General features: G+C 39.9%; 1 protein-coding gene across 1 annotated transcript; it reads left to right on the top strand.

Moving 5' to 3' along the window:
* Window positions 1–1,597: 1,597 nt before the first annotated feature.
* On the top strand, window positions 1,598–22,276 carry LOC134872163 (transmembrane protein 164). Its single transcript, XM_063895330.1, has 6 exons — window positions 1,598–2,436; window positions 11,761–11,810; window positions 14,833–14,899; window positions 17,453–17,531; window positions 18,314–18,414; window positions 20,902–22,276. Exons 1-6 carry the CDS (start codon window positions 1,999–2,001, stop codon window positions 21,106–21,108), a joined length of 942 nt encoding a protein of 313 aa, XP_063751400.1. The 5' UTR covers window positions 1,598–1,998; the 3' UTR covers window positions 21,109–22,276.
* Window positions 22,277–22,765: the final 489 nt, after the last annotated feature.

Below are 22,765 nucleotides of genomic sequence, written 5' to 3'. Positions count from 1 at the left end.
GAAGCATATCCCAAACCAATTAGTGTGGAGAATACGTCAACGCCTCCTGCTATGATGGCAACACAATGCCAAATGAGCATGAAGGAAACTGGCTAACAAATTATTTCTCTTCGGACTCTTAAATTGACAAATTCTGTTTTCTGTAGTTCAATTCAATCAGACTTTGCTGTTCCTCAAACTTAATGAGGTGATTACAAAGGGAAACATTTAGGTTCCATCCTAATCCAAGTCATGCAACCTTCCTATTCCTCCCTATTAGGAGTATCCATGTGATGTGATAACTTTCAGGTATCTTTTTGGTGTGGTGCATTTGTGAGGACAGTTGAAAAGATGAAACTACGGAGCATTGGTCAATGGAGCCCTGCTGTTTTCCTCTAACAGGAATGAAGGTGTTCCACAGTCCTTTAATTACCAGCTGCTCTTTAAAGTGCCTCCTTATCTGAAGTGACGCCTTGTCATTATTTACCAGTAGGTATGGATTGTTCTTGTCATACGAAGAGTCTGGGCTAATCATTATTAGTAAAATGTGCAGTGTATCGTTCACCACTTATTAAGAAAAGTTGGCACTTGTAATATTGATAGTCAACCAGAATCAGAAAATGTATCCATTATGCTTCAATATTATGTATGGAGACACAGAGTAAAGTAAAGAATATGTGTTAGTAGTCTACAATCATATCATTGCTGAAATACTGTGATAGGTGTTTTAAAAGCAGGAATTGAATAAATACAAATATATAATTGTACCCTATGTGTAGTGGCTGTGTATTGCAATCCACTTTGTGTAACTTGGCTCACGTTAGTTGAATCAAATAATATACATGATTAAAATCTTTCAAAAGAACTCCTCGTGCTGATAATCAGTCTCAAGAATCCCGAAAGGGAAATGATCTGTTTTTCTGCATAGCATAGTATTAATTACTGTTTCCCAGTAGAGAAGGAAATCCATTAACAAAATAATTGTTTATAAGATTTTCATACACCCGACGTGTGGTGAAATCAAATTAATTCTCCGTTGGCAAAGCAGCCGCTATCTGTGAAATAGTTATTTAAAACAGAAACATCACCATGTCTGCATTGACCGGTACTTTATTTCTCAGATGCAACAAGCTTTTGTTTCCAGATTGTTCATGAACGCACCATCACAAGCATCACATGTGTTGGGTTTCCTCCTTGGTTACAGAGCTTTGAGTAGTTGCCCCCAGATTTGCCCTACAGGTAGAGTACACTGTCTGTTAGCTGAGAGAGCGAAGTTTGAAAAAGATAAATCTACCATCATTTAGGTGAATTTCCACATTCGATAGAAGTTGTAAATACCAGCAGTGGTGTTTACGACGTATATCTTACTTGTACAGTCAGTATATTTACTGTATCGAGTGCAAATGATATATCATTGCGATTATAAGTTACACCAATCAGCTAGGTCGCGAAACTGGCCTCTCTAGTTAATGTACGTAGTAATTGGCCCGGTTCATCATCAAACTATTATTCATTTCACACTAAACGAGGGCTCCTGAATTTAGCACCTATGCTGTGAACAATGAGAGTTGTGGTCCGCAGCCTGAGAGGCTAAACTCGGGGCATAACAAACACCATGCTTCATTTCAGCAGGGTAAGCTTGGTTGCTAAAGCTAAGCTATCCGGTGTTAGTGCTGTTGCTAACTCAACCTCCTGCAAACTGAGGTCTAGCTTGATATGACTAACAGCACGTAGCCGGCATGCTAGCTTGTTGCATACCATGCCCAAGCCAAATTAATTACCTGGGTTGGATAGCAATTGTGTGAGGGACGTGGAAAATTGCCAGCCTTGCCACTACCCGGTACCAGCAGCAGGGACGGGTGTTACCAAAGCCGCCTCCTCCTGCTGCTAGCCAAAGTTCCTCATCTGTGTGTGGATGAGGTAGTCGGGTGTTTTAGCTAGCTCTAACACACCGAGGCGGTGGATACATGTCTACCCCTCAACCACGAGACAAGACACGAAAGGGAAATCTTGCAGTTCATGTTTCGCCAAGAAGTCAGTGTGACGTCTTTTATTCCATCTTGTTCGTATCTTTTTCACTACGAGAAGAGGAATATGTCCAGATATAACATATACAGCCTGTTGGACTGGATCTATGGCGGGGTGGACCCGAAGTTTGAGGGCAACGGGGGCCCCGAGTGTGCAGCCTTCATCGCACCCCAACAGCGCATCAGCGAAAGTCTGGTCATCGTCCTCATCTCCTTCATAGAAGTTATCGTTGCGCTAAAGAAAATAAACCTCTCCAAAGAGCACCGAGTGGTGGGAAAAGACTGCGCAAAGTCGAAGGAGGACAGTCTAGGCAAGAACTTGTTGCTGGTCGCTCTTTGCATGACTTTTGGAGTGGAGGTTGGGTTCAAATTCGCGACCAAGACTGTGATCTATCTGCTGAACCCCTGCCATGTCATGACCATGGTTCAGGTAAGGATACGCCCGTGTGCACTCCAAAGCAACATCAATTAAATGTTTATTAACACGTATTTGTATTCATCATCCTTTCCTCCTAACCGACTGGGTTTGCAAAGATGAAAAAGTTCTCAGATTTTGTTCGCTTCAGTTAAAGTGGCCAACCCGGTTCAGAATGACTCTTTTTACATGTAAAAGTCCTGCTTTCAAAAATGAACCTATGCTAAAGTAGATAAGTATGAGCATTTAAATGTAGACGTCCCATTTCACAACAAAAATATGTTCAATTTTAAATGATTGGTGCATTAATGTAAGTTTTATGTTGTAGCTGGTAAAAGAGGAGTTTTCAATAAAAGTGTTTCTTAACCTATAATTAATAATAAGTTATTTTCATTTTTATATATTGTATAATGGATTTTTTAAATGTAAGTAGCTTGTTTTAAAGAGTTCAAGTCAAATGAGAAAGTAAAAAGTTTAAATTCATCCCTCTTAATTGTAGAGAGGTTAAAGTAAAAAGTGGACATGTAAAATATAAATACCTGAAAATAGAACTTAAGTACAGTGTTTGAGTGAACTTGGCTGGTGTTCTCAACTGGTTATGATGAATTTGCCACCATGTTCTTCAGCTATGCCTCACCTCACCCATTTATATGGTGAATCACTGTGGTTGGTATTTTTACAATCAGTGTTACCTATGTACTTTTTGCTTCCTTTGTCATAATAATCACAGTTGGTAAGCGGAAGTAGTCCAAACTGAAATCGCTGCCTCGAAATAAGACTTGTTTTCAGCCCTTAAGGTATGCAACCAGAGCTGTGCGTCATCTGATTGAAACAGGAATAATTGTTTATGACTGTAAGAGGCGATATTATGAACAGCTCTGAGGCTACTGAGGAGCACTGTAGTCTGAGCCGAATGTAAAATTCAACAGGAAGTTAGTTAAGTTGTTGTTTTGCATTTGGTTGAGTTTGTACCAGAGGTCGTAAATGGCACAAAGGTTCTCTGTTCCCTCTTCTCCCGAGTGTATGCAGCACCTGCATGTTGTTCCTTCTGCTCCGACCTTCACAGTACATGATTGCACTCCAGGGGGTCATGGCAACGGATCACTGCCACACTGTGTTATTATGTATTTGTCATACATGAGTTATGGAGAACAAGTTAAAGTGATGTCCCCTGTTTATTTCAGATTACAGGACAGTAGTATTTGATAGATTGCAGAGAGTAATGAATAACTTTCTGTGGTGAAGAAGTGACTGATGGGGGGGGGGGGGGGGGGGTGATATGTCCCTTCATGAATGGGGAGCAAGGTTAAAATAATCCACAGCATGCATTCCTCATGATTTTTGACAGTTGGGTGCAGTGGTGGGCGGAATATTTAGGTCCTGTTTTCAGCACCGCACTGGAATTACTCCAATAAAATGTTACCTGAGCCTTTTACGTATCATCTTTCTGGATCAAAAAGACTGCTGGATAACTTTGTGTATTACAGTTTACTGCTGTAGATGTTTACCGTTGTCCTAATTTGAACTCCATTTTTTTGCTGTTTGGTAGTTTTATCTACAATCTGCAGCATCACTGTCCTGTGAGGTAAAAAAAAAGGTATCTCTATAAAGTCTGGAAAACTTGAAAAACTGCCCTGTTAGTCAGTTTTGTGTTGATCCAATCCCCTATAGAGTGGTGCAGGGATGACGGATTTTTGTAGGGCGACCCAGAAGTAGCTAAACTGCGCTTGGGTTCCCTGGACAAAACAGCAATGCGATTTCTCCATAGGATTTTGGAATATTGTAAAAAATAACATCTGTGGAAAACGAACCTGTTTGATGAATTCACGTTGTGTTCAGCCGGATTATTTTTGACAGTTGGGTGCAGTGGTGGGGGGAATATTTAGGTCCTGTTTTTCAGCACCGCACTGGAATTACTCCAATACAATGTTCCCTGACAATTTACAGCAGTCTTTGGATAACTTTGTGTATTACAGTTTACTGCTGTAGATGTTTAACATTGTGCTAATTTGAACTCCTTTTTTGTTTTGTTTTGTTCAGCCGGATAATCTCCAGATGTCTACTTTTATAATTTTCAAATCATAAATCTAATTGCCTGAAGCAAAATGCTAACGTTGTGCTATAAACAAACTACAGACGAGTACAGCAGGGTCGCAGGACGTCAACGTCACGCCAACTTAAGATCGTTTCAACTGACTTTCGCGCGATGCAGATTCAAAATTGTACAAGTTGAAGCGTTTGTTTTAAAAGTTTGCAAGAGCGCAGGTAATGGCTTTCAAGCAGAACAGGGGCAAACAAATTTAACGGGAGTGTTTACGTGTTCGGCGTAATGACGTACAACGTCCTCGACAACTTCTGTAGTCCTATTCAGCCACTTGTTAACAACCATCGTTTTTCAGACACGTAAACTCTTCTAAAATAACCAGTGTTGCCCTGCTGATGTGTTTAATGTCGTAGAACAAAACCTGATCCGTCTCTTAAATTTGTGTCAACCACAGACGTTATTTCGAGCTATTTTCCAAAATCCTATGGAGATATCCCAATGACTCTGAGACGAGGGAATCGGAAGTGGTAACATGCTTACTCACTTCCGGGTTTTAGGACTCATTCCTGCACCACTCTATTGAGCCTGAACTTAAGAAGTAGGACAATTTTCTAAAGCATAAAGGAAAAATTAATCTTCCAGTTTATCACAAATATCCACATCCAAAAATACATGGTTTTCATTGGATATAAAAGAGGTGACATGCTAATCTGTCAAGTAACTAAAGCTGTCATATAAATGAAGTGCAGTATTGTTATTCATATTTCCATCTGAGATGTAATGGAGTAGAAGTTCAATGTTGCTAAAAGTGAGAATAGTAAATACGTTTTTATTGTGTTTTTATGTGTTTATGTGTAAGTAGTACTTATAAGTCATTTTCTGCCACCGGTTGAGTGTCATCATAAGGGGAAATCTGCAGAAAAGAAGCAGTGTTTTGAAAAAGGAAGAGCTGAAAGTTAGTTTTCTTGAAACATTTCTATTTTACTTTTAGAACAGGATAAGCTTTTTTTTTTATCAAACGAGACAGCTCTGAAGGGATTGCCTCCAGGAGTTTATCTGTTCGGGGGCATAGGTCCGGGAGCTGCCTGGAGATTGACTCTGTAATCAGAAACAAAGGTGCAACCTGAAGTGTGCTCTCCATTCTTGCTGTATTATTGTTTGTGGGCAGAATGTTGCAGCTGTCCTGCAGACGATTTCTCAACCAGAGGGCTGGGAGGACAGTTTATGTTTGTCAAAGATTTGACAGCTTAGTAATGGTGACTGTTCCCAGGATGATACTTTGTGAGACTGTATTCAGTGTGCTTGTATTGACTGATTTTATAATCTGTTAAAACCCCAGCAGTTCACCATAACATTTGGTGGATTTACAGTAAATGGGTGTGGTTATTGCTTCAGACTAACTAAATCAAGATGAAGATCTCTCCTAAGGATTGTCTCTTTTTCCTGCCACCCCGTTTTTAGCTTGCTAACCCAGCAACCATGCATTAAAAACAGTGCATCTGGAAGTTCAAGTACAGAATCATGAGCACATTTTACAGGCTGGAAAATGTTTCCACTTGTAAAGTTCCCACGATGCCTGCTTGGCAACGTGTTCAAAGTCAAGTGTTGCTAAAGTTTTCACAGTCCTTGAGTAATCAGCACTGGCATCCACTTCACTGGTGTGTTGAGAACATAGCCACTTAACTGTGTTGCTGTGCTGCAGGGTCATTAAAGCCGCCTTTTTGCTAAATTGTTCTGAATAATGTCAATATTATTACTAAATATTCACAGAATACTGATAACTCATGCCTACTCCGTAGATTGTTATACATTATAAAGACAAAAGAGATATGTGGTCTGACTTGCCGAAGGGGGGGCGGGGGAGGGCTTTATATCCATGCCGGAAAGGAGTGTAAACATGGTCCAGTGTATTTCCACCGCGCGTGGGGCAGCTGACGTGCTGATAGTATTTCGGCAGGACTTTCTTCATGTTGGCTCTGTTAAAATCCCCGGATTAATGCCTAAGAATTTGGGTGTTACGTGTCAGTGCCCCAATACTTTTGTCTATTTAGTGTATATGTGTACATTACATAATTAAATTGTAGATGTGTAAATGCTATGACAATACACCTTGTGAATCTTGTCATAGATTCCCCCTTTACTTATAAAAAAAAGACTCATTTTTAAAGCGAAATCGCTGCTCCATCTAAATCTAGTTGTCATGAAACTAGTAGTTGGTGAAAAAAAAATGCTTTGTCATGCATAGAGTGGCTGTGTCAAGTAGCACATGAGATCACAAACATCAAAAACACCAGGCGATAGAGCATCACTCGGCACAAGGTGGGCGAGAGGTGAAGAGTTCACTGTCCGCTGAGTGATGAGTTCGAGCCTCATATCTGACAGCCATGATGTCTGTTAGGTTTTCATCCACATGGAACAAGAGCAGGCTCTCTGCCAAACTGACAGATGTCAGAAATGATTACCGACTGCTCAATTCTACTATCATCCATGCGAGTCCATTTACTGTGGCTGGGGCATAGTGTTATTTTCTTACATAATATCAAGATATTTAGAATTGATCTGCAGATTTCTGATGCACAGACAGGAAAAGATCTTGCGCTAAGGGTAAATTATTATTACTGGACATCTTGACCGGAGAGATTTTGATTTGCCGGTCTTCAGCATAATATTACCGGTCATAGTCCGGTAATTACTGGCTAACGGAAAATCTGGGGCGTACATAATGGTCAGACAAGCTGATATCGCGATTTCGATTCGATTAATCTTGCAGCCCTAATATTCAGCCATTAGTTATGTGGATAAAGAGTGGGCAAAGGCAAAAACCCAAAATACTAGAACCATGTGGTAAGCTGTGAAACCTTTGTCTCTTTACTGTAATGCAAGCTTTCTAAGCAGGACAAACACTTGTTTTTTATCAGAAATCTGAGACGATATCTAGTGTAATATCACAATATTGAAATGTTGCCCACAAGCTATTCCGTTGGAAATAAGGCCCATTTGATGCTTACAGAGGATGCAAAGACCACCTTTTTAAAGCACAATAAACGGAAGGTGGTATAAGGTAAAAGACAAAACGTTTTGCTTCAAGGTAATCTGGTTTGTCAGTAGAATCCATTCGCTCATTCATTCATTTAATTTGCTATGTAGACAAGTTAGTTGAACTTTCCACCTCAAAGCAAAACAACTGACTTTGCATCTTATCTTTACAACCTTTTCCTTTGCTGACACAAGTGAATGCTCATTCACCGTCTTCTTGTTTCACTTCTCACTGGCAATATAACAATATCAATGATGCAACAAATGTTAAACCTTGATTTATTTTGCGCTGCATGTTCTGCCGTTTGCAACTGTTTTTTTTAAGGGCAATAATTAGTTTGCTGTCAAACATACAGCACAGAACATGATGGAACGAGTTATTTAAATAACTCACCGCCTCCTACAGGATTCTACAGTCAGATTGGAGGATCCTTTTTAAAACAGGATACTCTTGCCAGACACGAACACTTTTATCAGGTGAACTTTCTTCCCTTTTACATCTTGCCAGGAACAAACTGAGCCAATAAAAACATGACAGACATTCAGTAGACTCCAGGAAACAATATGTCAACCCTCTTGTAAAACAGGCAGTTGGCATTTCTTCAGCTTTGAATGGGTTTAATACAAGGTTTAAATACTGCACACTGCAGCAATGACCATCTAGACTCGGTGTTTTGCCTTTGCTTTATAGGTTGAAATGGTGCCTATTATTTGAAGTACCTTGCCGTTAACAAGCTGTGTGCAACAACATCCACTATCAATATAATGGAGTACAGTATCAGCATTATCTTTTGAATATGGCCTCATGTATCAGCTGCAGCTATAACCTAGGAGAACAGATTGTTTACGCAGCCATTCAGATCGCTCTCAAAGCACTATACTGTACCACTTAATGACTACCCTGGTAAAAGGAAGTTCGGCTTCTCTGTAATGACTTCTGTCAATCTGTACGCTATTGATCTTTTTATATTTCAGTGGTTTTCCTTCATAGCTTTTAAAAAAATCATTAAAGAGTCACACTTGTGCTTTAACTTAAATATTACTCTGTTGCGCTACATCGCTTCATACAATAAGAATTTAGTTATATTTGCTCTATTAAACTTACACTCTACATAATCCATCATATCAAACCAAGTCACATTTAACTTGGCATTTTCATTGTCTGTCTTATAGCTTTTTGGAGGCTGGGATTTGTTATTTTGAAGTCCATTTAGTGTAATGTGTTATTCTGCTGCACCTCCAGATAAAACAATATTTTGGTTGTAAAATTAATGGGCTAGAAACAACCATCGGAAGTCATTTCAAAGTCTTTAACTTTGCAACAGCAGCGCATAGGCTGCTTGGACTGTCATAAATGTGATCATGCATGTGGATATAATCTGGCCTGAATGGTTTATTGGAGCTGCAGAAGACTGTGTACAGTGTTAGGCTCTCCATTGATACAGTGCTAAGTCCTTTTGCTGTGCAATTGTTCCCAATCAGTATTTTAGTTTTATATAATATATTTATAGTTAGATACCAAGTAACTATCGACTTTATTCCATTGTAGATTAATTGCACTGTAGCTGTGAGTACAAAGGTTTGAAACAGTTATTTGAAAGAAAAAAAATAGCCAAATATCCATTTCTCAAGAGTAATCTTCCAAAACAAAAAGTAAACTTACACTTCTCGAGTCGTTTATTTTGGTGCATGGCAGAATCCGCAAGGACACATCTAGAATTTTAAGAGTATATGAGCTACCAGACCCTTTTTGTTTTTTACTTTGTAAGTGGAAAACCTTTTTTAAGCGAAATAGTTATCATAACATGAGTATTGTACATATTTTAAACCGCAAAGAATTTAACAAAGCGGCACATTACCTGCCCAGTGAGCTACCTCAGGACCTCAAGCTTGTTTATCTGACATCTCAGTGAAGATAAAATGCTTCTGTGATTTACACATTGCAGCTGTTCTAGCTAAATGTTGTAGCAGATGGTGAGCTCTAAAGCTTGAGGCAGGGAGAATGTGATTGGCTGTGACAACACCACCATCTTAAATAGTGCCAATCTGGAAAACCAATTCAATGATAGAAATGTCACCACAGCCACATTTGTATGAAATCTAGGCTTTTATATGGGTATGTTAACGCTGAAATAAAAAGATAACTTAATAAAGCTCTACCGGGGACCCCCACTGTTGCCCGTTCTGCAGTGCTAGATTGACAGGTCCATCATCAGCGTCTCTTCCTAGCTTCTCAGCATACTGTTCCCAGCTTATAAAACTCAAAAAGCTTATAAAGCTTTAAAAAATACTCCCTCTCTCTTTCTGCAGGCACCCCCCTGGTTATTTGCCAACGTTAGTTCCCCTCCTGTTTCCTACTTTAAAAGAGTCACACACCATTGTGACCCCCTACTGACTGCACATCTTAAACCTTTTCATGTTCTGTTGTGTACATCATTTAAACAGAGCGTATTCTCCCATTTTGTCACAGTCTGAAAGGCAGGTTTCAACCATACAGTCTATGGTTTCAACACAAGAAGGATGATGAAATAACATTTAGCAAAAAGGTATTTATATATATATTGTTTTATTCATTCATTATTAAACACATGGGGGTTCCATATGAGAAAGAGGTGTGTAATTGGTTTGACCAGATAAAGACACACACACAAATACAGTTAACAATAGTGGTTTACTTTAATAATACTTCACAGGAATTTGCAAGGCCCCAGAATGCACACATTAATCATCAAACAGTTTGTTTTAATAAAAGAAAAAAGCAATTTACATGTATTGTTTCATTCCCCTAAAGAAACATGAAAAGAAAATATATATTACTCTAAATGTACATTTGTACAAGATAAAAAAGGGAATAAAAACAGGAACAGTTTTTTATGTGTTCCCACCCTGCGCTAAAAAGCTTTTGTTGGTTCCGATGGTGTCTGCAGAACAAACTTCCCCTCTGTTCACTGTGCAGGTTAATCAGACTTGATGGGTGTGCTGCAGATCCATCACTAAGACATATCCCCTGGCCAGAGGAGAGTTGTACAGAAGTAAATTGCTTTCTTGTAATTCTGTTTACAGCCTCTGGCCTCCAGGCAGACCAACCCTTGCTTGTGTCAGTTGGTGTTTTGAACCAATCCATGTTTGCACTATCCTTAAACAGCACAGTTGCTGAGCATAGATGCAGAACTGGGATGATAAATTACAACCCATCCTGTAATGACATTCAATTAGAAAGCCAACATGTTTCAATTGCATGTTAAAGGGGTCCTATTATGCTCATTTTCAGGTTCGTATTTGTATTTTGTGCCTCTACTGTGACATGTTTCCATGCTTTTATTTTCCTCATCCTGCCTGTGCTGCAGCACCTCTTTTTCCCCCTCTGTCTGGAACGAGAGCCCACTCCGCTCTGATTGGTTAACTGGCCGTCTTTGTTGTGATTGGTCAACTCCTTAGAGATGTCCCACCTCATAGCATTTCACGTACAATGTGTTGGAGCGCTAGCCAATTGAAGCGTAAGTGTTACGTAGCAATGTTACAGAAGTAAACAAAGGGGTCCAATTGAGGTGTTTCAGGCGGGGGGTGGGAGTGTCGGAGAAACTCCCTAAACTAGGAAATTTTAGCCTTTGCGGACCAATTACATGCACACAAATCTTTAAAAAACACAAAACGGGAAAGGGAAAACCCCAAAAGGCATAATTGGGCCCCTTTTTAAAAAAAAAAATGTTTCAATTTCTACTGCCTAGCTCAGAACTATGAACATACGGTTGTTAGTGTTTTTGGTAAATCCCTTTTATTCGGATGCTAACTCGTACGATCAAGGTTTTAATTTCTAACAGTCATTATCATAAACTTAAGGAAGCCTGACGAGAGCATAGTGGTCAATGAAAGAGTCCTGGATTTATTCCCGCCCATGGCCTTTCTGCAACAGAAATGGATTATTCTCCTTCTCCCTGTTCCATGTGCAATGGGTTGTGGATTGTTTCTATCGACAGGCCTGTTGAAATCAGGCAATAAAATACATTTATGCCAGTACCTGTCAGCCATTCTAATGCTTTCAAATCTAAAGTATTTGTTAGACCAACCTCCTGGGTCCCATCTGAACTCAGCATTTTGTTTTCTCATTTGAAGTGAGAAGCACTTACCAGTGGCCTCCGCTCTTGTATAATAATAAAAAATACGTTAAAGCAATTTGTTTAGTTTTCTTCATATTGCTCTAGAGGCACTAAAGATGTGTGATAATGCACTTTGTCATCTCTCTGTTCTTTCTTCAACAGATCTTCCTGCTGGCCTGCCCGCCATGTAAAACTGCAATGGTTGTATTTAGGTGAGTATCTCCCCCCCTGACTACTTTTGGTGTTACATTCAGTAAAATTAAAGGATATATTGTGTGTATACATCATAAAAGGGACTCTATGTTAGGAGGTACCTGCGGTGAATGTAATAAAAAATGTTTGGGCAGACCGAACCCAAATTAAACCCTGATATTTATTGTCATATGAAAAGTAATTTCCATATTGATCGTGATTACTTGTGGAGTTTTATTGTAATGGAAAGTCTTCACGCCTCAACAACTGCTCCTGTCTGGGCAGTTAATTATTCAGGAGACATTCTAGTGTTTTTGCCAGTGGGAAGTTGGATTTACTCGGGCATAAATACGAGCAGGGTCACTTTCTGTTTCCTCAGCCCTATGGGAGTCCTGTAGTGAGCCGCTGCAGTGAGAGGTTTCCTCAAGGCAACAGTGGCTACCTAAAATGACTATAAAGTAGATAATTAAATAGTGAGTTTGAGAATCCTCACAAACTTCTTTCATCTTTTGGAAAACTATGTACTGAAATACATCACTTTTTAAATGATATTGATCCTTCAGGCCAAAATGTTCTTTCTCCTAGAAGACTACTTTATATACAACTGTTTCGGCTTGCCAGATATATTAAGTGTATTTCCCTTGAGAAATAATTTTAGGATTTCTTTAACATTTGTGTTAAGAATACCACAGCTGATGGCTTTAAAACATAGCAACGTGTTTGAAATGCTTTAAGTTGTAATCCTGTTGACTCATAAAGATTTTCAGCACTTGTTGGTTTGGGCGTGGTATCCAAGCAACAGCAAGTGCAGTTTAAAAACTACTGAGAAAACTCCTTAAGCAGCTGCTTTTGTGAGAAATACAATGGGGAGCAAAAGCAACCGGTGTATCTGTTTAAAATGCAACCACACAAACTCACATTTCAACAGAGAAGCGGCTGACTAATCGGCCTTATTCTATCGGGCCAGGAACAAAACACCAGGACCCAGTGAAAGGAGCTGTTTCATAGCGCCTTAATACTGAATCTCTGCAATATATAAAACTGAGTCGCTGTAAATGAATAAACTGCTGACCTGAGGGACAAAAAGATTTATCTTCTGACTCAAAACTTCAAGGACAAGCCCCTATTTTGCTTTTGGGGTTTTCCCTTCCTTAGTGTATTATAAAGGTCATAATCATAGCGTAGTGATTAATATATCAAGGTAAACGCCTATTTCCCAAATCATATATACACTTGACATACTGAAGCTCCTTCAATCAATGAATCAAAGTGTATTTATACAGCCCAATATCACACATTTTGCATTTGTCTTAGTGGACTTACAGTTTGTACAGAAAATGAATACAACACCCTCTGCCTGTCCTTGGACCCTCACATCGGACAAGGAAATACATCCTAAGAAACCCCACAGTTAACGGGGGGAAATGGAAGAAACCTTCAGGAGAGCAACAGAGGATCACCCAGGACGGACAGACGTGCAATAGATGTCGTGTTGTAAATTAAAGAGATAATACATTTAGTCCAAAATGCTGGAAAATGCACGTCTCAATAATAAGACAATGAATCCAGGTGGATGTCAGCACTCCTGTGGCAGCCATCAAAGGAGGAGTAAGGTGAGCATCAGGTAGGACCACAGTGACAGCCACACCCCCTACTCAGGATCCCAGCGTAGACGGACACCAAAGATAAATGTTGGGGAAGCTGGGTTATTTGGAACTTGAGAGTACACAGGCACAGAGAGAAGCAATAAAGAAATAAGGTGTCCCCCGACAGTCAGTCCGCATCAAGAAGAAAGTGCCACTGGCTGTTGTCAATGACTATTCGACAGGGTTTATAATCAGCCCTAACTGTAGGCTTTATCAGAAAGGAAGGTCTTAAGCGCACAAAACAGTTGGGGTGTCTGCCGACCGAACATAAACTGGAAGCTGATTCCACTAAAGAGGCGCTTGATAGCAAAAGGCTCTGGCTCCCATTGGCTCTCCTTCATAAATGTGGAAACCACACACTTGGCAAAGGTCTAATAAAAGTAGGTGTTTTCGAGTAAGGTAGACAGGTTTTTACCTAAAAGGTCCGGAGTGACGGCTGGACCCAGTCTCACTGACACTCCTACAGCTCTGCAGTTCTCACACTGACCTCGGCTGTCACAACATCCATTTCGGCTCATTTGACAGAAAGAGCAAACCCAGGAGTTAGACGTGGGCTCGCACTTTGACACATAAGCTCCTGGGCTTTTGGATACAGCGGCTCTAACAATAACTTTGGGTGAAAAAAGAAATGTGTAGAAGTTAACTGAACAAGCATTACACACACACAATCCCCCCACCACCAACACTCAGACAGGCTGTGTGTGTGCTGAATAGCGAGTGAGATGGGAAAAAAGAATGAGCCCCTACTAAAGACTCTAAATCTACATTTATGCTGGAGCTGCAGTGATTAGTTGACTCCATGATTAGTCCATCAATAGAGACGCAACCAGCAACTATATTGACATTTTATTGGTCATTTTTCATGCAGAAAATGCCGATTTCATCTCCTTGGACATTTTGTCACTATTTTCTGACATTTTATCGACAAAACTTGTGAATATAATCCTCTGTTTCAGGCAAATAATGAATGCATAGCCAGAGTAACCACATCAATGACAGAAACGTTGTGTCGCTTCTCTACGGTTGTTTAAAACGTCAGGAATCTTAAACATACGCTTGCTTCTAATTGCCTGAGCCGTCTGTGACCTGACATGTCACATTCAACACTCCCACTAGGAATGCACCCTGCTAAAGGAGGAGAGACAGCTGCTGCTTACAGCATCAGGGAGCGCTCCGATTGGCTTACAGCAACTCCGAACATAACCTCACTGTCGTCCACCTGGCCCTCTGAGCTAATATCTGCACTAACTCAAACTCGTATGTTAATAATGTGATGGTGCGTGCAATGTAGAAATGGGTGTTCCAAAGTTCCTGGAGGATGCGAGTTTTATCAGATGTTTGTGAATTTGAATATTATTATAATTTGCTTACTCATGTTTTCCTTGTGTGTTGACAGGCTGCAGGTCCACATGCTGAACGGTGCACTACTGGCGTTAATGTTCCCTGTAGTCAACACTCGACTGGTAAGAAGCTAGGACTGGAAAATGTCCGTTAAAAACATCTTTAATGCTCAATTTTTCTGTCTCTGGAGTGGAGGTGTCTTCATAATCCATATTTTTTTACGACAGCTCAGCAGGAGGACAAGTTAAATCCCTTCGCCTTGACATGTTTAGGATGACTAATTATCTCCCTTCTTCTCAAACATTTGACATTTGTATGATCTTAAAGTAAATGTAGCTTGCTCCTCCAAAGGAAATACATTTGGAAAAGAAAATATGGTCTCAAGGGGTAAAGCTTAATTGATGATGGGAATCTATTTTTACTGAAGGAAATCCGCTTGAAAGGCTCTCACTGACAACTGCAGATGAGCACCATATGCAGCAGATAATGCGCTCTAAAGTTATCTGCCTAAATTGAATCAGGTTTGAGCTTTGTCCAACATGATCCATGTGAAGATCAAATGTTCTTACTACAGAGCAACTCTTACCAAAGAAGGCTTTGTGTCACAACTTTATTTCCCTGTTAGATAAAGAACTTGTTTTAAACAAGGAAGTGTGCCTGCAGTGTGTAATGGCAAGGCCTCTTCTTTTTTTGCATCAATAGAACAGAATGTAATAGGTCATCTTGCTCTTCTAAAATCGTCTCTACCGCAGTGTGAGGAAGGAACATGATTTTTACAGTTTTAACTAAATGTACTCAAGACCTGATCTTCCTGTAAGAACATTGAGTTATACATTTATACCATTTTATATTAACTATCCCAAGTCGTGCAGCGGAGTCTTTTCGAACCAAAAAGGTATATTTATTGCTAAAGTGGTTTTCATATTCATTCTCCCAGAGTCTGAGGTGCTGATCTTAGGTTAGCTTTAGCTCTCTGATGCCACGCTCCCTAATAACTCCTCTCACTAGCTGTGGAATAATGGATAAAAATGACTCGGCAAACCCCAGGCTGAAGCAACGCACTCATGCAGAGCCGGCAGCTCAGGCGAGCGGAGCACAGTTCATACTGCAGCCAGCGCCGGTTATTAATGCTGCTCTGAGGTCAGTGCATTAGAGCACGGCGCAGACGGAGTGCAGGAAGTCCCACACTGACTTAATGTCCGTCCACACCAAGAATGATAACTGTAATGATAACTTTAAACACACACCGCACTCTGCAGCTGTGTCTGAGCCATGCAGTGGGTAGTTACTGCCGCAGGTTCAGCAGGGAATACGTATAAGGGTATGAGAAATAAAAAAAATACACTTTATTGATAATGGAAAATATTTTAAAAGACCGCTCCAGCCTCCTGTGCGGTTTCTATCATTCATCAATTCACTCTCGAAAAGACATTTGAACAATTTTTGTCACAGCCACAGGGGGACTGTGAGTGTGAGGGGGAGTGTGAGTGTGAGGGGGAGTGTGGTCGTCTTTTAACAAGAAGGTTACACATCCCTGAGTTGCTCCCGGAGTTCAACGGTGTGTGAATGTGTGTGAGTGTTAGTTCCTAGAGCAAGTGCACTGCTCTGTATGAAAGGGTGAATGACTCGTATGTACAGCGCTTTGCGGGGTCGTAAAGACTGGATAAGCGCTATAAGTACAGTACATTTGAGGGTTACGGTAAATCAAAAAAGAAAAATAGATTCTCCACAAGATATCTTTTAAGTCTTGCGTTTACCAAAGATGTGCCCCTACGTTTAAGTGAATAGCATTTTTTTAAAAACCGATCTAAATGATTAATCAACTCAATAAATCTTAATTGAGAAGGCTAGCCATAGAAGGTGACCCTAAGGTTGATTCTACGGATAATGTTGACACTTGCATTTAGAGTTATTGTTATCTTTCTGAGTGAGGACAGCTCTTAAACGTGCCCTATCTTTTTCAACAATATATTATAGGTCTCAGATGTATACAAAACATGTCTCTGACGTGTTTGGCTGAAATACCAAACAGATCATTTTTTTAATAGCGTGCCATAAACCGTTTCAGCCCTGTTCCAACAGAGTTAATTATGTGTTGTTAGCTTTAAATACAAATGAATTGTATTCCCCCACCCACCCCCTCCTCAAGATATCTGTTATGAAAAACACAATCGTGCTCTAGAAGGAGATTCAGGTGATAAGGAGGGCGAGACTTACCTGGGTTGGTTATTGGCTAATGGTTGCACAACCCAAAAAAACATTGTGACATCACAAAGAGGCCCAAAATCTGAATTTTCACACAGGTTTTTATATAAATAGATCAGGACAAACAATTAGAGAATCTTTCCTGAATTTCTTTCTGAATATCCTAACACAAAGGGGACACTAATTTATGTTTAAAAGACATGAAAAAGTGGATTTTGCATAATTGGTGACTTTTTTAAAACTAGATGCGTTGACACCATTTTTAGAAATACGTCATTCAGCATGAAACATTCAGAAAAAAAACTCTCTTCAAAGGATTTTAGCCTTTACAGACCATTTACATACATGCCACACATACCTATATAACACTACAGGAAAGGGGGAAAAGCCTCTTTAAAACTATATACAGTATCATTCCCCTGATGTTCTGTTACATGTGGGTTGTTTAGAATGATTTATTCTCTCCTCAGCTGCCGTTCGAGAAGGAGATCTACTACATCCAGCACTCCATGCTGTACCTGGTGCCTCTCTACCTGTTCAGGAAAGGAGGTGAGTGTTGACCTTTTTAAAAATCTCTCCTCTCAGTGACACTCAAAGTGAAATACCTGTCATGTACCACCGCAGGCTACCATGACCTTTTTTATCTTTGGACGCATTCCATTTATGTTGAAGGTGTTTGAGTCAGCGCACCTGCTGTGTCTTTTACGGCTCGCCTGAGCAACGTAATTATCTGTTTACTCCAAACAAACACCTCCTGATTTTGCACATCTAGATGCATTTACAGCATTCCCCCGCAAAATCTGCTGTCAAGGTGCCCTTAGGGTCATGCTGCGAAACTGAGGTTGTGTTGTGCAGCTCCCATGTGTGAATGTGTTGGGGTTGAAACCTAACCTGTAGGCAAGACCAGCTACAAACACGTAGGTATACAGGGAACATTCCTGCGAGTACTCAACTAGAGTTTGGTTTAGAGCTCTAAAAAAAAAGATTTTGTGTCTTAATTTAACTAAGGCGCATCACAGTCATCCAACCTCTGCATGAAGCGCCTCATTGTTCATTAGCAGCGTTACCCTGGAGCCTCACAAAAGGAAGCGCTCTTTGTTCCTGTTCAAACTGACATAATCGGTGCACGTTTAATGTCTTCCCCTGGTAGTTCTCTAGCAGCAGTGAGGAAACAGGAAAAGCCAGTTTGACACCGCATCCTGTTACCGTGGTTGCAAGGTGTTCCATTTGTTGACAAGACTGACGTGGGGGAGGTCAGCCGGGCCAGAGCTGCCACGTTCTGTGCACTCGCTGTCTTTAACCTACATAACTGCGGTTTCTTTTTTCTGCAGGTGTGTACAAGCCTGAGCCTCTGGGGGACATGTGGTGGGCTCTGCTTTCCACCGGCCTCCTGTTCCTCTACCACTTCCTCTTCCTGCAAGTCCTCGGCCTGGTAAGATGGAGCCCTCTGCTGGCTACAACGCTACACGTCACCATGCAGAGTACACGAGTGAACGCTCCAATCCCAATGCCCCGCCCTAATGACCTAACTCACCCTACATGGGGACTGATAGGCTGCAGGAGCTCGACAACGCATGTAGAAATACAGTTAAAGAAGCAAAGGAAAACTGTGATTGAATGATAAATGAAATAGAAACAAGACAAGAATACAAAATAACATAACTGCCAAATACATATACACCTCTCCTGTTGTTTACTAGATAAGTACTCCTCCTTAAATAATATATACATGCCCTTAAACAGTCACTGTTAAAGCACTGACAGCACAAACATGTTTAATTAAAAAAATTAATGTTTTTTACTGCCTAATTTAAACGCCGTCAGGCTCTTGCTCTGGATTCGGGGCTGATACTGACTCCAGTTGCTGGATCGGTCATCGGTGGCAAAGGGGCAGACTTATTTCATTCAATTTAATGTTTATTTACTACTTAAATCACATCCTGGAATGTATACTCCTGTTAGAGCTTCAGCCAGTTTTGATGCTGAATTAAAAGGGATGCACTTGAAGTGCAATTTAATTTTGAAGATTGTATATCGTATACTCACAAGCTTGCATTTAGGCTGATCCTTCATTTAACAGGAAGTGTCAGAGTCCTCGGAACCAGAATAAGCATATTTAATTTGACATTACAATTCACAGTAAGAAAAGCAATTACAAGACAATTTCACAACTATTATAAAATTACAAATCAAATGTTACACAGTATGCTTCACACTATACAAAAACCCCTTCCCCCATCTGCACACAAAGCACCAAATGATCTTAAATGACTTGATAATAACAGCGATCAATACATAGAACAAAACAGGAACTGATTAAACATCACAGTGAAGAAACACCTTATATTTATATAAAAAAGGGTTTTTTAGTATACCAGCATACAGTATACCATGAAACACAAGAGACTTTAATGGATGGAAGCATAAATAAATACAGTTGACTTAAAAGCTAGACTAAAAAGGTCTTGAGTTTTCTTTAATGCCCTACCTTGGGTTTTTGTTCTGAATTAATGGATAATTCATTTTTATTATTACTTGTTGATTTTTGTTCCAGCTATACAATGTGAGAGTGCTTTACCAGGGACTGTTTAAGGGCCTCCCTGTCAGTTTTGCTCCTACATTCTAATGATTTTTTTCTAGAACTCAGTTTCATTTTCGCAGTGGGTTATATATCCCATTCTTTGACACTTGCGATTACTTTGCCCGCCCGCTGTACATTTGGAATAAGAGGCAGCAGCGTGAGTGAGACACGTTGGGTTGAACACAAATTAGAAGTGTGAATCCACTTGAGTTCAAAACCAAGGTTAATAGAGGAGGGTGGGACATGGGCCACGTCGTGTCTGCCTGGCTGCAGAAAAGTACACGGAAGTATCGTGGCAGAAAAAACCCTCAGATAAACTTCACAAAAAACCTTTTCTTTTTCCAGTTCCTTTAACGAAATGTCTCCGCGCTCTGAGTTGATTGCAGGTTATTCACATCACCGGTGTGCTCCTAATTAAGCATTGAGAGCAGCTTGGTGCTTTCCCCCTGTCAGCCAATCAGAGTGAAGATCCTGTTTTTAAAGGCTTTTGATCCTTCCTTTCCCTTCATGCACACTTCATATGGGCATAAACTTCTGAAGCTCTGCTCTTCATGAGACTTTGTTAACCTTTCTGATTGGGTTTTATATATTGTAATACTATTCCTGCAAGAGGATAAGCTTGCGTAATGATAACCCCCCAAAGTCCACAGGCTTTATTTAGCTTTTATGTGTCTTTCCCAAAAGATCGGGCCACATTGTCTCGTGTTTTCCAGCATACTCCTGCCTCTCTCTTCTTTTGCGGTGCACTCTTGACCATTTTGACTTAATGACTGCCTTGAAAAAGTTGAATATAATTTAAGTCAATAGGTTTAGTACGTTGTGAAAATGCACTATAGCATACCTTTTTATAACTTGTACATTCAATATTTATATTTAGCTTTCTGTAGGTTGTGGCAGTCTTAACATAACTTATTTCTATGTATTTATTAATGTGTGATTTTTGTTTATATACTTTTAATATTAAATATTTATATCTGGTTTTCAGTAAAAGTTAACTTGCATAACAGCATTCTTATTTTTGTGTCTTATTTAATTTATATTCCTAAAATATATTGTTATGTCATTATTCTCATATTTTACATTTATTATTGACTAAAATAACTGATTGTTATCGAGCAGTGGTGTAAAGTAAATAAGTACATTTAGTTAAGTATTATACTTATTTGAGTATTTACATTTTTCTGGGCCAATCTGCAAAATGAGTACTTTTACTGTTGGTTTAAATGGCAAATCTTTTTTCTAAAAAAAGGAGTCTAAATTAAACCCAGCCATGGTAGTACTTCCTCTTCTGATCGCTGTTCGCATAATCTCATGAACCTGTGTCTCTCTGTCTCCCAGGCGACCGAGGTCAACCTGAACAACATGCTGTGCCCAGCTGTGTCCGACCCCTTCTACGGCCCTTGGTACCGGGTTTGGGCCACTGGCCACCAGACCCTGCTGACCCTCGTTCACGGGAAGGTGCTGACACTCCTCTCGCAGCACACCGGCTCCATGTGCCGAAGCCTACTGGACACACTCCGACTGCGCAGCAAGAAAGTCGACTGAACGCCCCTTAGGGTGCACAGACACAGCCTTCGTTCCTAATGTCTGCTCTTCTCACTGAGACTTCTTCTTTTTTTTAATCAACATTTTTAATGCATCTTTTTAGGACTTACCATTTGTTTTACTGAAGCAAGGGAGCATTTCAGGGCCAGTGGATCAATGTGTCATTATGTTAGTGTGGTAGGAGTCCTACATTCATTCTTACTTGCATGCACAGACATAATATGCATTTAGGGCTGGTAGTAAGCATCCTGGAGTTTGTTTTTTTTTCACTCGGGGAAAACATTTTGGGAATTTTAAAGGATACATCTCGAGCTGCCTTTTTGTAAGTTTTCAGGACAGGAAATAGGAGTCACCAATCTGCAGTTGTTACACTTTGAGTTTAGTTTTGCTCGATCATACGTTGGTAAAGCTGCCTTTTTTTTATTCGTCTACAGTGTGTTCTGAAAAAGATTGTGTATGTGAGCTGTTGTAAAAGTCAATGCTTGTTTATAGTCGGATGTCTATCATGTACGATCACCTCTCAGTGTTGTCATGACTGAAGAGTGTTCATGTTCTCTGTTCCCTCATGTACGTCATATTAGTAGCCTTCTTTTCTGCCTTTCTGTCTCCAGCCCGCTCTGATCATTCCACTTGTGATAATCAGGGGACACGAGGATGTAATACATGCAAAAATATGAAAGACGATATATGGATATACACGGGGGGTGTTTGTACCTTCGCCAAGGAGGTTGATTTTGATATCAAACCATATTTGTTTGGGTATGACTGTCACTGCATCGTGGGGATGAACGTGATGTTTGCCAAGATGGAGAAGACCTGGACAAAATATGCATCTGTCCTTGAATTGGACACTTGGAAAAAAACATGTGGCTCGATCTTTGAGTCAATCTGCGAGTCCCAGGCTCAGTATAGTGCACAGGAAACGCATCATCATTGGATCGGCATGAAGTCACTTTGGGTCATTAATGACGAGCCATTTGTGAGGAATTATAAACCAGCATTGGCCATTTGGTAATGGTATATATCATTTCATGTGTTAGGGAATGAGTGTGTGTATTACTGTAGCAGATTGTACTGTACTTCACTGTAAAGAAGGGATAAGACTTTTGTATTTCTATCGGTTTGAGTGTATGTGATGTACTGATAATAAAGGTTATTTCAGTCCTCATTGAGTATATAAAGCTTCTTTTTAATTTCCAACCCTGTTCAAGGTATAGTTTTAAAACTCTTTAACAGATTTAAGATCATTCCCATGTTCCCTGAATTACTAGTACATAATCAAAACTGTTTCCTGAATCTGTATTTGTTTAAAATGGTATGGGCTATTTTTGGAACCAAAACAAAGGGGTTTTCTGTTTCCCAGCATACGGAGTTACTTAAAAAATAAAATAGGCCTACAAATGGTTTCAGGTTTCAAGGTTTCAAGGTTTTATTTGTCATATGCACAGCAGATACAGCGTATATGTTGGCAATGAAAATAGGCCTACAAATGAGGAAATGATCTAATAGTTTGAGTCATGGAATTATTAAATGTCATAGCCTAATGTTTCTTAGGAGAAAACTTGCAAGGTATACATGTTTTTGAGTATTTTATGCAACAAAATAAAACATTAACTTCACAAATTGTTATTTTGTGTGTGGCAAGGGGAACAGCATG

Source organism: Eleginops maclovinus, chromosome 11, assembly GCF_036324505.1.
Source record: "Eleginops maclovinus isolate JMC-PN-2008 ecotype Puerto Natales chromosome 11, JC_Emac_rtc_rv5, whole genome shotgun sequence".
Classification (NCBI taxonomy): domain Eukaryota; kingdom Metazoa; phylum Chordata; class Actinopteri; order Perciformes; family Eleginopidae; genus Eleginops; species Eleginops maclovinus.
Note: the sequence above shows the minus strand (reverse complement) of the source record. Positions and strands in the feature narration are given on the sequence as shown.